Raw genomic sequence first — 14,017 nt, 5'->3', positions numbered from 1 at the left:
TGAGATGTTTTCGTAAATAATAACTATAATAAACTTATCTCTATGATTTCTCGTTACAATTGGACAGACTTATACAATTGTACAGACATTGAAAGTGCCACTGAACTAATCTATATAGTATTAAATATTTTTTTATTGAATATGTTTTTGTTAGGCTTCCTCCAAAGTTAAAGAGGTCTTCTTGGTTAACCAATGCGCTTCAAAGACCTAACAACCTATAATCAAACTCTTATAAAAAGTTCAAAAAACCTGGTAAAACATCAGATTTTTTGAAATATTTGTATTGTTTATTATTATTTTTTTATGCAGTTCAATGCATCTAAATCGATGTTAATTTGAATTTTCAAATGATCCGAAACAGTTTTACAGTTTTCGCGTAAGGCATTGCCTTCATCGGTACGTTTCAACTCAATGGAGGCATCGACGGATTCTAAAATTGCTGATGTATTTGCTGAGTTTTTTCAAACTACTTGTAGTTCGGCCGCTTGGTCAAATTCTACCCTTAAATAGGGCTACTTAAATAGGGCTACTTAAATAGGGCAAATTTTATTTTACCCAATTAATTACTGAATGTCTTTTAAGAGATTTAGCAACAACATCAGAAACTTACTCTCCTGGTTCAGATGGACTCCCTAGGCGGAAGCATCTGTACACCTATTTTTAAACTTTTTAATTTGTCTATTTCATCGACAGCTTTCCTACTATCTGGAAAAACATATTAATTATTCCATTTCATTCAATTTAATATCTGTCCAATAGATCGATATACCTGATATACCTTATTTGGTTGTATATAGTACCTTCACTATTTTCGTCCCATCCATTGAAAACTATAGATAGATAAATGGCGTCATTGCAATAATGATTAGACGTTCCTCTGCATATTTCCGTCGCAATATTACCTGAGTAACTATTTGATAGTACATGGAGTCGACTATAGTGTTTTCTCTTGTTTCTTGCGATTGTTTTGATTATCACTGTGGACGACAGTCCACTTCGTCACGTAGTGACTAAGCGCACCAGGTGTGAATGCGAATACTATAAATACACCGTGAAATAAAAATCCAATGTAATCGGCCGATTGTTATGAAAGATACATCAATTGAAAGGGCGGTTTGTGGGCTTTAGATTGGGCGTGGCAAATTTTTTTTTGTCAATCGATAGGTATTAATGAGACAAATACGTTTTAAAAAAAAAATTTTTTAGCATGACAATTGTGGCCAATAAAGTTGTGGGCGGTTGGTGGGCGTGGTAATTTCAGTTCAGTTAAAAATCTGTAGGCGCTTTTGGGAAAAGTGTATCACGTCCATTTCCCTTTTGCTCCCCTAAGCTGAGTAACGGGCATCTGATAGTCGAGACACTCGACTATAGCGTACTTCCTTGTCTTTTTAGTTTTACCCACGATGAATTCAATTATCTCAATCAGGTATAAAGTAGGTCAGTTGGGTTTTAGGTTTGACAAATATTCAGGGCTTTAATATAAACTTTGGCTTGCCGAAGCGGACTATTTTTTTTTGGATTTCTAATAAGATTAAATTTTTTCAGGTATCATGGATGCGTAAGCGCGATCTTCACATTCTTACAACAAATATATATACGTACACTGGTGATCAACGATTTTCTGTAATACATCCGCCTAGCAGTGAAGATTGGGACTTAAAGATAGATTATGCTCAGCCCCGTGATAGCGGCGTATACGAGTGTCAAGTGAATACCGAGCCAAAAATAAATTTACCAATAGTTTTGGAAATAACAGGTGCATATATAAATAATAAATTATACTTCTTCATGTACATAGTTACGTGAAGTTGGAGCACGCACATTTCATATAAAAAACGTTACCGAGGGACCATTCTAGTATGTACAGAGCTTTCCTTTTTTTAATATGTACACAGCTTTCCAGCTTTAAGAAAATTAAATACTATAAAGAAGAAACTAAACCGTTCGTAATGAACGCTGAGACCTCGGAAACTATGAGAGCTAGAGGATTTGGACTTGTCATGCAGATTGCTGGGCTTCCTGCGCAGCGCAAGTTTGTTTCAGCGTTAATTTCATTTCCCTTTTGCTTCCCTAAGCTGAGTTATAGGTATCTGATAGTCGAGGCATTCGATTAGAGCGTCCTTCCTTGTTTTATATCGAAGTGTCTTTCGAACTACGGAGAATGCCTTGACACACATCCCCCACGATAATATATTACCTTTCCGATTACTATATTTTTTATTATTATTTATATTATTTTTAGACAACTAGTATATCTTTATTGGCTGTCAGAAAGTTCAAAACAAATTATTAAAGTGTTTATAAATAGTTAGTTAGTTTTTTTTCAGGTTGAATAAAAGTAATATATTAATTAATACATATTTTTACTTTATTGATTTCAGCTGATAATGACTTTCACGATTTAAAAACGGAAAAAAAGTTTTACGATTTAAAAGGTAAAGTTTCTCTCCAGCGTATAAATGTTTACAAATAAGTTTCAATATATATTTGCACAGCAGCTAGAGCTAAAATTCTCGGATCTACTGAAATCCATGTTAAACGGGATAGCACAATTGCCCTGGCTTGCTCAGTGAATATGCATGCATCATCCGTAATTTGGTATGAACAAAACTTCTTGAGCGTCAATCGTATTGCATAAAAACTCTTTTAAGGTATCATGGTTCTTCAATCATAGACTTTGATTCACTTCGCGGTGGAATAAGTTTAGAAACAGAAAAAACTGAAATAGGAACCACCAGTCGATTGATGCTAACTCGGGCGTCATTACGGGACTCTGGAAACTATACTTGCGTTCCGAACGGAGCCATACCAGCCTCCGTTAGGGTTCATGTATTAACTGGTAAACATTAAGCAAATTAATTTTGATATTGCATTAACATTTTAACTTTTACAGGTGAGCAGCCTGCAGCAATGCAAACTAGTGCTGCCATTGGCAATAGGGCTTACACTGCAATGATAACTATCATATCAGTAAAAGTATTGTTATATATTTCAAGTCTTAAGGAGCATATGTATCGAAGAGAGAGATGACTAACTAATACAATTTCATAATATTACTTGATTAGCTTTAAGGTAAGTTTCCAAAGTTGTACTCTAATTTTTCTTAGTTAAATTTAAGTCAGTGAATATTATCTACAGGATAGTCGAATCTAATTATCTTACTCCCCCAAAAGCTATGTAGCTGGTAACTGAAAGTTTTTTTTATTTCATCGCCCCTGAATTAGCACACCGTTTTTCAGAAAAAGTATCGCAATTATAATTCGATGTTAAAATAGTTTAATATTATTTGTTGGCATAGGCAAGTAAGTGGTCTCAATTTTCAAATAGCCAAGAGCTAAAAATAATCTAAATTCGAACTTCGTTGCACTGTTCTTTATGTTGTTCTTATAATCGTAAATTTATTCCATTCGAAAAAAAAAACATTCATATGAAAAAAACGTTACATAGTCGTTGCAACGTCTATCTAATACATTAACAGACAAACGCAGTTGAGTTTACAACTGCACATATCATGAGGTCACTCCGATAAGCCCCCAAAAGAAAAACGACAATTTTGGAAAAGTGTCGATTTATTTCTCAAAATTATCTTTTAGCTCAATACACTTGACCCCGCCATGCTGCAACTTCTTTAACACGTCTGAAAAATACGTTTTCCCAAGGTTTGCACATTTTGCATTGCCCATTGGCCTCTGTGGCGAAGACGACCTCCTCATTCGACGCAAATTTCTGTCCAGCGAGTGAATAATCCTAATAATTCGGCATAGTACAGCTATGTGACCGTTTTGCCCTTTTCCAGGTGGTCAATGTAGAGATCACACCTTGTGAATCTCAAATAACGGTGGCCGTCACCTTTCCGGGCGATTAGACAGTCTTCGCCTTCTTCGGAGCAGGTTCGGGTGAGGATCGCTGTTTCGACTATTCCTTGGTCTCTGGTGTGTACCAGTGGACGGTCACGAAACGACGCAGAAACTCCTTCGGATTGTGCAGCGTCAAACACTGCTCTGAAGTGGTCTCACGGTTGCGTTTGTTGTCCGGAGTGAGCAAAGGCGGCACCATCGCGCCGACAGCTTTCTCATGCCCAACATTTCATGCAGGATATGACCCACGCGGTCGTTTGACATGCCTACTGTCTCAGTAATCTGGAGTATCTTTAATCGGTGGTCTGCCAATACGAGATCGTGGATTTTTGTAACGTTATTCTCCGTGGTAGCCGTTTTCGGGGACCACGTTGAAACTCGTTAAAATAATTTTAGACGATCGCTATCGAAGGAGAAAAGTCAGCATCCAAGAGCTTTTTGATTTCCCTGTGCGAGTTCTCTTCCACAAACAGGAATCGAATCACAGACCATTTTTCTGAAATCCGCGGACAAGTTCAATTTCACACGCAGTCAAAACAAAACTACAAGTCCGATTCGGCTGAAATTTCCACAGTAGCCGTATAGGTGAATGTTCAACAAAAAAGTAGATTTCTCTTGCGATAGTGACGCCACCGGGCGGTGAGGCTAAGTACTTATCGTTAAGTACTTACAAAATGTAAACAAACCGTTTTAAAATACAATACCTACGGTATAACCGACCAAGCAAAACCCGAAAACGAACGACACACTCACGACGACCTTAATGTTATTAAATTTGAAAACGTCCAAGAGAAGTTATCTCTTCTTATAAAAAATGAAATATACTTGCAGGAGAGAAACTGATCTTTAAATGGACAGCTCTCCAAAGAAAATGACTAATATTTAAAGAAGCAATGTCAATAAAGAGGTGTCAACTACTCAGCAGTTTTTACATTTAAGGAATTATATTTAATGCACCCCGATTTATTTTGGTTTTACGTTTGCGTCCTTACTACTGTGGGCTAAAAGTAAGGAGAATTTGTTTGTAAAGTGAAAGTTCTTAATTTATTCTCCTTAATCAATTTCATCCCCTTCAATGTAATTCCTTCCCGATAAAATACACTTATGGCAACGTTTTTTCAAATCCTCGAAACAGGCCAAATAGTCCCTTTCCGGTATAGCCATGAGCGCCCTCTTCGATTCCGCTTTTATCTCTTTAATGGAGTCGAAACGTGTTCCCCGGAGTGGTCTCTTGAGTTTTGGGAATAGCCATAAGTCACACGGAGCCAAATCAAGAGAATGCGGTGGTTGCGAAACGATGTTCGGCAAATTCTTGGCGAAATGGTCACGAAGAACGACTGCAGTGTGCGACGCTGAATTCATAGTGCACCACACCACGAAAATCGAAAAAAACTGTCATCATAGCCTTAATTTTTGAACGACTTTGACTTGCTCTTTTCGGTCTGGCCTCGCATTTAGCACGATATTTGCTTGATTGGTCTGTTGTTTCAGGGTCGAAAGCATAAATCCAAGTCAGCCTTGTGAACAGCTGTGTTTACTTTTGTGCTCCGAGGTTTTGTCTTTTTCGGTGATTTTGTGCGAGTGTTCTGTGTGTATTTATTTACAAAGCTCAGCCTAACAATTGTTTTAGAAATTTTAAATAGATCTCTCAGTAAACGGATATGTGATATTTTAACATTTCTATTCGTTTTTCGTAATCTCTTCGCTTTGTTAGAGTAACTTACGCTCTCTTAACTTCCTAAAACTCTTTTACTCCCTCTAAATCTCTCTCGCTCTATTTTATAACTGTAATTTACCCTCTCTATGAACCTAGCGAATTTCTGTTAGACCTTTTCGGTGCTTCTGTAACTCTCTCTCTCTCTCTCTTGCTTGATTTACATTGCATTAGTTCGTGCTTAAAGTAGCTAGTGTCGCACAAGCCACGCTCAGTCGATAGAATATTTTTCTCTCGTGCCCTCATACGTTTTTTGTGCTTTTGTGGTTTTTGAATTTGATCCCAGTGCCAAATTTACTTTAAGGTATTTTTTTCATATTTTATTTCATTTTATTTTCTTATAATGGCTTTTGTCTGTTCTAAGAAAAATTGTACACTTGCCTCTTCCACTAAAGACCCCTTTATTTTTTGCTGGCTCTGCGATTTAATGATGCACGTCAAATGTTAAGGATTTACCGTCAGATTAAAAGATTTTATTAATCCTAACTCTGGTCTTATGTGGTCATGTGGGTCCTGCAAGGAAATGGTGGTTGAGATCAGCGTCTTTATGAAGCAGACTCGAGACAGCCTATTGAATATCTCAATACAGTCTGTGCCCAGTTTAATAATAAAAAATGATTAACCGAGTCGCCTAAACGAAAAAAGCCAGCTTAACCGCCGTTAATACGACGTTGGAATCCAATCCAATCCAAATACGAACTTGGTAGCAGCAGTTCTTGTTGACACAGGGGTAACTGTGCATATGGATACAGCTAGCTGGAGTGCAGTCCATGTTTCCGGAATAAAAGCTTTTGAACTGGCTAAGTCAATACAATCGGTGCCGCCCTTACCTATAGGTACAGTAGGCACCATTTTTGGATCTCAGACTAGTGAGGTTCAGACTGCAGATGGGGGGGCAAGTTGTTCCACAAAGGAAGCAATTATTCGGTTCTTGATTCACCCCAGATATCAATCTGAGGATGTTTTGGAATTTATACGTGAAAAATTCTCATCCGAACTGCAATATGCAGTTGAACAATTTCGATTTTCATACTCTCGTAGGATATCGACTTTTAAAATATTTGCTCCGCCTGATGTTTTTAATGTTTTATTTTTTGAAAGCTTTTGGCTTAAAAATAATTTAGTAATTAAAGAATTTATTCAAAATAAACCGAACTAAATCAGTATCAAAATGTTAGGGGACTAAATATAAAGCTACCCAAGCTTTTTGCTAACTCTCCTGCATTTACTGAAAATACTTCAGCTTTTACGGAAACTTGGTTGAAAACAGAGATAACCGACTCTGAAGTTCTGTCTAATAACTTTAATACTTATATGACCGATCGCCACTCACGTAGGGGGGCGGTGTGCTGACTCCCGTTACCTCTAGCCTAACATCCGAAAAAATTCTCACTCAAATCCCAAATAAAATTTAATTTGTTAGTGTGAAAGTTTCTTCTTCTTTAACTGTTTCATGTTCTTATATTCCACCTGGCTCTGATCTAATAATTTATAAGCACCATATGTCTGCAATAAAATCGGTTCTATCCCTTCTTTCTAACAGAGACCTTTTCATTGTTTTGGGTGACTTTAATCTACCTGGTATTTCTTGGTCTTCTCCTACTGACTCACTTGTCGCTATACCTTTATACGCCCATGATTTTCTGGTTTGCCTTTTAGAATTATCGTTACAGCAAGTAAGCTTTATACGAAATTCCTTAAATAGACAATTAGATCTTGTGTTTGTTTCTGGCCCGTCTGAAATCACAGTATATAGAATTGACGCTCTTATTGTACCTGAAGATCGATATCTCTCCTTTAGTTTCTCCTGAATGAGATGTTTTAGTAAATGTGACAATAATAAACATAACGATATGATTTCTCATTATAACTTGACAAACTTGTACAATTGGACATACATTGAAAGTGCCACTGAACTATTATATTCAGAGTTAAATACGTTTTTTAATGAATGCGTACCTGATAGGTTTCTTTCAATCCTAAATAGGCCTCCTTGGTTTACCAATGCGCTTCGAAGACTAAAAAAAACTTTAAATCTAACACTTATAAAAAGTATAAAAAATCGGGTAGAACAGCTTGGTCAAATTCTAAATACCCAAGTCCCTTAAATAGGGCAAATTGTATTTCTTCACCTGTAATCACCGAAAGCTCTTTCTTAAGAGATTTAGCAACAACAACGCCAACACTGCTTAAGTTTTGTGCGTCAACCATTTGTAAACCGATTCTTAAACTTTTTTATAGGGGTACTCCTACGTTTATCAGTTACTTTCTTAAAAATACGCCACTTGAACGTATATATTCAGTTAACGATTTAGGTATTCTTCTTTACTTTTAAACCGCCTAACATTCTATGTTCCTGTTAGACTAACACGAAATTATTATCCTTTAACTTTGCCACGGTGTACATCAAATTTTTGTCTGCACGAGCCCTTTCGCGTTCTATATCTATCTATATAATGAATTCAGTCAGAAGTTTCTAACGCAGTGAAGGAGACGTATATATATTTTTGATCAGCGTCACAAGCCATGTCCGTCTGTCCGTCCGCTTCTACGAAATGTAGTCTCTCAGTTTTAGAGCTATCGGGCTGAAACTTTCACAAAAGTCTTTTTTCTATTGCATGTAGTATATATGACGGAACCGGACAACTGTATCTTATAGATCCCATAGGAACTATCGGAAATCAATTTTAAAACAAGCCGTTTAAGCCGTTTGTGGAAGTTAGAGTGGGAGTGAAAAATGTCACATGTTTTTTTGGTCAGTCGATAGGTATTGATGAGACAAATACAATTCACTTTAAATTTTGATCCTATCATACTGTAGGCGCTACAGATTTTCTCGAATTGTGGGTGTAGAGTGGGCGTCGCATGCCGCTGAAACAAACTTGCGCTGCGCAGGAAGCCCAGGAATTTGATTGCCAAGTTTGCTTGTATAGTTTCCGAGATTTCAGCGTTCATTCGGATAGACAGACAGACGGTGATGGCTAGATCGACTCGGCTAGTGATCCTGATCAAAAATATATATACTTTAAGGGGAAGCGTTTCCTTCCTTCTACTTGTTACATACTTTCCGACGAAACTAGTATACCCTTTTACTCTACGAGTAACGTGTATAAAAATTATATCTTTGGTGTTTTGTAACATATAACCTTCTTCGTTTGGAAATAACATTTTTTAATTAGTTGTGAATTTCGAATTACATTTTTATTAAAATCGGACGACTATATCATATAGCTGTCATAGGAACGATCGGAAAATTGGTGGAAAAATAATATAAAACAAATTATAGCTTCGGTGTTTTTTGATATATAATTCTATAATATTGGGAATATAATTCTTTATATTTTTAGGAATTTCAAACTAAAATTAATAAAAATTGGACCACTCTAAAATATTGCTATAAAAAAAGTATCAAAGAAGTATTGAAATCATTGTTTAACATCACTAAAGCTAGCAATAATCCTTAAAAATTTAACATGGTGTTACTAACGTTGATTATTTCTTATAACTGCAAGGGTATACAAACTTCGGCTTGCCGAAGTTAACTAAATTTCTTGTTTTAAGACTTGTGCTATATATTTCTAGTTACGCTTAGCCATTTTGTCGAAGCAGTGTATGGCCTACATTGTAAAATTGTATCATAAAAACTCGAAAAAAATTCGATCACAAAGCAAGACGGAAAGTTTTTGAGTTTTCAATACACCGACCCACATTGGGCTTCAAGAAAATTATCCGGTTTCGATAAAAAACAGGAAAGAATACAAACTTCGGTAAGCCCTTGCAGTTGTAAAAAATAATCAATAATTTTATTAAATTTAATTCGAAATTCTTAAAAATATAAAAATTTATATTCCCAATATAATAAGATAATATGTCAAAAAGCATAAAAATCTATAATTTGTTTCATATTATTTCCCACCAATTAACCGATCGTTCCTATGACAGCTATATGATATAGTCGCCCGATTTTAATAAAATTTAATTCGAAATTCAGAACTAATTAAAAAATGTTATTTTCGAACTTATAAAGTTATATGTTAAAAACACCAAAGATATAATTTTCATGTTTTCTGACTAATTTTCCGGTCGTTACTATGGCAGCTATATGATATAGTCGTCCTATTTTTATCAAATTTAATTCGAAATTCAAAACCGAATAATAAATGTTAATTCTAAGCTTAGGAGGTTATATGTTAAAAAACACCGAAGATATAATTTTTAAATATTATTTTACCATTTCCGATTGTTCCTATGGGAGCTATATGATATATAATATATATAATATAAAAATGTTATATATAGAAAGGTATATGCTAAAAAACACCAAGGATATATTTTTTTAAAAGTTTTTTTTCCCGATATGGGAGCTATAAAATATAGTTGTTCAATCCGGCTGGTTCCGACTTATACTACCTGCAATAGAAAGAAGACTTTTGGAAAAGTTTCAGACCGATAGCTTTAAAAATGAGAGACTAGTTTGCGTAGAAACAGACAGACAGACGGACGGACAGACGGACTTGGCTAGGTCGACTCGTCTAGTGACGCTGATCACGAATATATATACTTTATGGGGTCGGAAACCTCTCCTTCACTGTATTTTTTTCATACAATTTTTTTCAGACATAATCATTCTTAAAAAATTATAAAAATATGAGCAAAATGATTTTTGAAAACTTCTCTTTACAGTTACTAGTTTGGTTTAAAAAGCATTTTTGCATAAAACAATTTAAGTTTTCAAGGCGAGGAAAAAAGTCTTAAAAGTAGATTCTAACATAAATTCGTCTTTTTCAATAAGTACTGAATGAATACGTATTGTATAGTGCAAGCGTTCAAGCATTTAAATTACATTTACATTGATGCCAAAAGTTAAAAGAAGTAAGTTTTATTTATGAGTATATTTAACTTTTGTTTTGTCAATATAATTATGCCGACTAGTGAATACCTAAGAGGTGTGTTCAAAAAAAAAGGTGACTTTTCAAACTTCGAGGGCCACGTATTTTCGATTATCAATTTTTTTGGTTTGGTATATAGGTACACTTTTTCCAAAACACCTGTACCTTGTTTCAAGTTTATATCATTCTTTGTTCGGTTGTTAGAGGCGTAAAGGTTAGCTTTTTCGGTCTTGGCTCATCTGTGCTCTTCCGTTAGAAGGATTGGGCTTTGGTACCGAAATTATAAGCAAAAACCCAGAATTCGGGACCAGCTACGACTTTTTTGAGTAAATCTGGATCGTCGTTGACGTCATTGAATAGTTCTTGTGCGGTGCTTATGTGATGTTCATTATACCCTTGCAGAGGGTATAATAATTTCAGTCAGAAGTTTGCAACGCAGTGAAGGAGACGTTTCCGACCCCATAAAATATATACATTCTTAATCAACGTCACTAGACGATTCGATCTAGCCATGTCCGTCTGTCCGTCCGCCTGGCCGTCCGTTTCTACGCAAACTAGTCCCTCAGTTCTGAAGCTATCGGGCTGAAACTTTCCCAAAAGTTTTCTTTGTATTGCAGGTAGTATATAAGTCGGAACCAGCCGGATCAGACAACTATATTTTATAGCTCCCATTGGAACTATAGGGGAAAAAATTTTTAAAAATTATATATTCGGTGTTTTGTAGCATATAACCTTCTAAGCTTGGAAATGACATTTTTTAATTAGTTCTGAATTTCGAATTAAATTTAATCAAAATCGGACCACTATATCAATAGAATTAAAATAATATGAAAAAATTATACCTTCGCTGTTTTTTAACATATCACCTTCTAAGCTTGAAAATAACATTTTTTAATTAGTTCTGAATTTCGAATTAAATTTTATCAAAATCGGACGACTATATCATATAGCTGCCATATGAAAGATCGGAAAATTAGTATTAAAATAATATGAAAAAATTATATCTTCTGTGTTTTTTAACATATCACCTTCTAAGCCTGAAAATAACATTTTTTAATTAGTTCTGAGTTTCGAATTAAATTTTATCAAAATCGGACGACTATATCATATAGCTGCCATATGAAAGATCGGAAAGTTAGTATTAAAATAATATGAAAAAATTATATCTTCGGTGTTTTTTAACATATCACCTTTTAAGCTTGGAAATGTCATTTTTTAGTTAGTTCTGAATTTCGAATTAAATTTTATCAAAATCGGACGACTATATCATATAACTGCCATATGAAAGATCGGAAAATTAGTATTAAAATAATATGAAAAAATTATATCTTCTGTGTTTTTTAACATATCACCTTTTAAGCTTGAAAATAACATTTTTTAATTAGTTCTGAATTTCGAATTAAATTTTATCAAAATCGGACGACTATATCATATAGCTGCCATATGAAAGATCGGAAAGTTAGTATTAAAATAATATGAAAAAATTATATCTTCGGTGTTTTTTAACATATCACCTTCTAAGCTTGGAAATGTCATTTTATAGTTAGGTCTGAATTTCGAATTAAATTTTATCAAAATCGGACGACTATATCATATAGCTGCCATATGAAAGATCGGAAAATTAGTAGTAAAATAATATGAAAAAATTATATCTTCGGTGTTTTTTAACATATAACCTTGTAAGCATAGAAATAAAATTTTTTAATTAGTTCTGAATTTCTACTTAAATTGTATCAAAATCGGTCGCCTATATCATATAGCTGTCATAGGAGCAATCGGGAAATTAGTGGGAAATAATATGAAAAAATTATTTACTAAAGCTTATTATTTCTTATGTCTGCAAGGGTATACAAACTTCAGCTTGCCGAAGTTAACTTCCTTTCTTGTTTTGGTCTAAATTTAGCAATTTCGATTAGAGGAAATATCATGGTCCGAGCCTGGCGATATATCGACATCCTCAGTGATAGTGATGCGATTTGCGAAATTAATTTTCTTTACTTCTTTAACGTTTTCATCATTCGTTAGCTCTTGGCATCTTCCCTTGGAAGAGTTTGTACCATTTGTACAAATTTATAAACGCCTGCAGAGGGTATAATGATTTCATTCAGAAGTTTGCAACGCAGTGAACGACACGTTTCCGACCACATAAAGTACATATATTCTTGATCAGCATCACTAGCCAGGAACAATCCTTAAAAATTTAACATGCTGTTACTAATATAGAGTATTTCTTATAGCTGCAAGGGTATACAAACTTTGGCTTGCCAAAGCCAACGTCCTTTCTTGTTTAACTAATGCATTTATAAACTATTTAAATACTATTTTCAGATCACAGCGTGTTCCAAAGGACCCCTTGTAACACAAGCTATATTAAATACAAAAATTAAATGTAATTCCTATAGTCATATGAAATAAATAACTTTAATAAATATTCATGTATTATGTATATATCAATATATTTTAAACATATTTCCAAATAAATGGGCAATTATGGGACTTCTGTTTTTGTTTAACAAAGTAAAGATGTTTAAAAAATATGTTTGCACCAGTGTGCAGTATGGGCCTTAAAAGGGAAACCTTTCGGACCGATTCGATTTAGTAACCATGTTTTTACGTACTTCCCACTGTGTTTATCATAGTGCAACACTGTAACCGCAATTTTTTATTTTTGCAGAGGGTATTATAATTTCTGTCAGAAGCTTGCAACGCAGTAAAGGAAACGTTTCCAACCCCATAAACTATATATGTTCTTGACTTAATAGTGCAATAGGTGAAAGAAAGTGTTTTCGATTCTATAAAGAAGACCTTCCCTGGTTCAGCTCTTAAACTTTCAGAAAGTTTTACACGTCTCGAACTTTAACGAGATAATCTGGTCGTCACTTAAAATAAATATTTACGGAATCTTTCTGTTAAAAATAACATTACGAGAACTTTGAATAAGGCATTTAGCTATCGAATTTAAGTTTTCAGAATAACAATTAATAGTTTAAGGGTAAGTAAGGGAGATCGCTTTAGTTGAGTGCCTCGAATTTAAGATAACCTTTACTCAGGTAATCAATTTAAATAAATGGTCAAGTTAAAACCATTGGCACACCTTTATAAAGATATTCACCAAGAATAATTCTCATGTTGATATTCAAAACAAAATTAAATGTTGACACAATATTCAAAAGTTTGGGCTCCAGACAGATTGAGTTCGCGTATTAGAAGAAATAGTGGGCGTGGCACTTCGACGAAACAAACTTGTGCTGTACAGGAAATGTAAGAATCTGCATGACCCATATCCAAACTAGTTATTTTTATAATTTCGGAGATGTTAGCATTCGCTTGGACCGACGGATATGACTAAATGAACTAGGCTACTTATTCTGATATTCGTTTCATAAAGACATGAAGAAGAATACGTTTCCTTGACTTCTTGTGAATTTAAGAACTCTATTATCTAATCTAATCTATTAAAAACATGTTTATTGCTGTTCTTTTTAATTATTTTTTCATTCATAATGATTATTTTGGATTTTTTATATTGAAATGGCAAATAAAAAAGAATGACGAAA

General features: G+C 34.4%; 1 protein-coding gene across 5 annotated transcripts in view; it reads left to right on the top strand.

Annotated features, from left to right (window-relative positions):
• LOC108035991 (zwei Ig domain protein zig-8) overlaps positions 1 to 12,908 on the top strand; it is a 42,897-nt gene extending 29,989 nt beyond the window's left edge. For 4 of the 5 annotated variants that reach the window (XM_050887067.1, XM_050887068.1, XM_017111853.3 and 1 more), the window contains 6 exons: positions 1,546 to 1,756; positions 2,382 to 2,435; positions 2,496 to 2,598; positions 2,652 to 2,839; positions 2,894 to 3,072; positions 12,789 to 12,908. In XM_050887067.1, the coding sequence (XP_050743024.1) occupies positions 1,546 to 1,756; positions 2,382 to 2,435; positions 2,496 to 2,598; positions 2,652 to 2,839; positions 2,894 to 3,030 (693 nt within the window). In that variant the 3' untranslated portion in view covers positions 3,031 to 3,072; positions 12,789 to 12,908. The remainder of the gene's footprint in view (positions 1 to 1,545; positions 1,757 to 2,381; positions 2,436 to 2,495; positions 2,599 to 2,651; positions 2,840 to 2,893; positions 3,073 to 12,788) is intronic. The other variant, XM_017111852.3, reaches the window with a different exon arrangement.
• Positions 12,909 to 14,017: the final 1,109 nt, after the last annotated feature.

The sequence above is a fragment of the Drosophila biarmipes genome, chromosome 4 (assembly GCF_025231255.1).
Source record: "Drosophila biarmipes strain raj3 chromosome 4, RU_DBia_V1.1, whole genome shotgun sequence".
Classification (NCBI taxonomy): Eukaryota; Metazoa; Arthropoda; class Insecta; order Diptera; family Drosophilidae; genus Drosophila; species Drosophila biarmipes.
The sequence above is the reverse complement of the archived record's forward strand: the minus strand, read 5'-3'. Positions and strand labels throughout refer to the sequence as shown.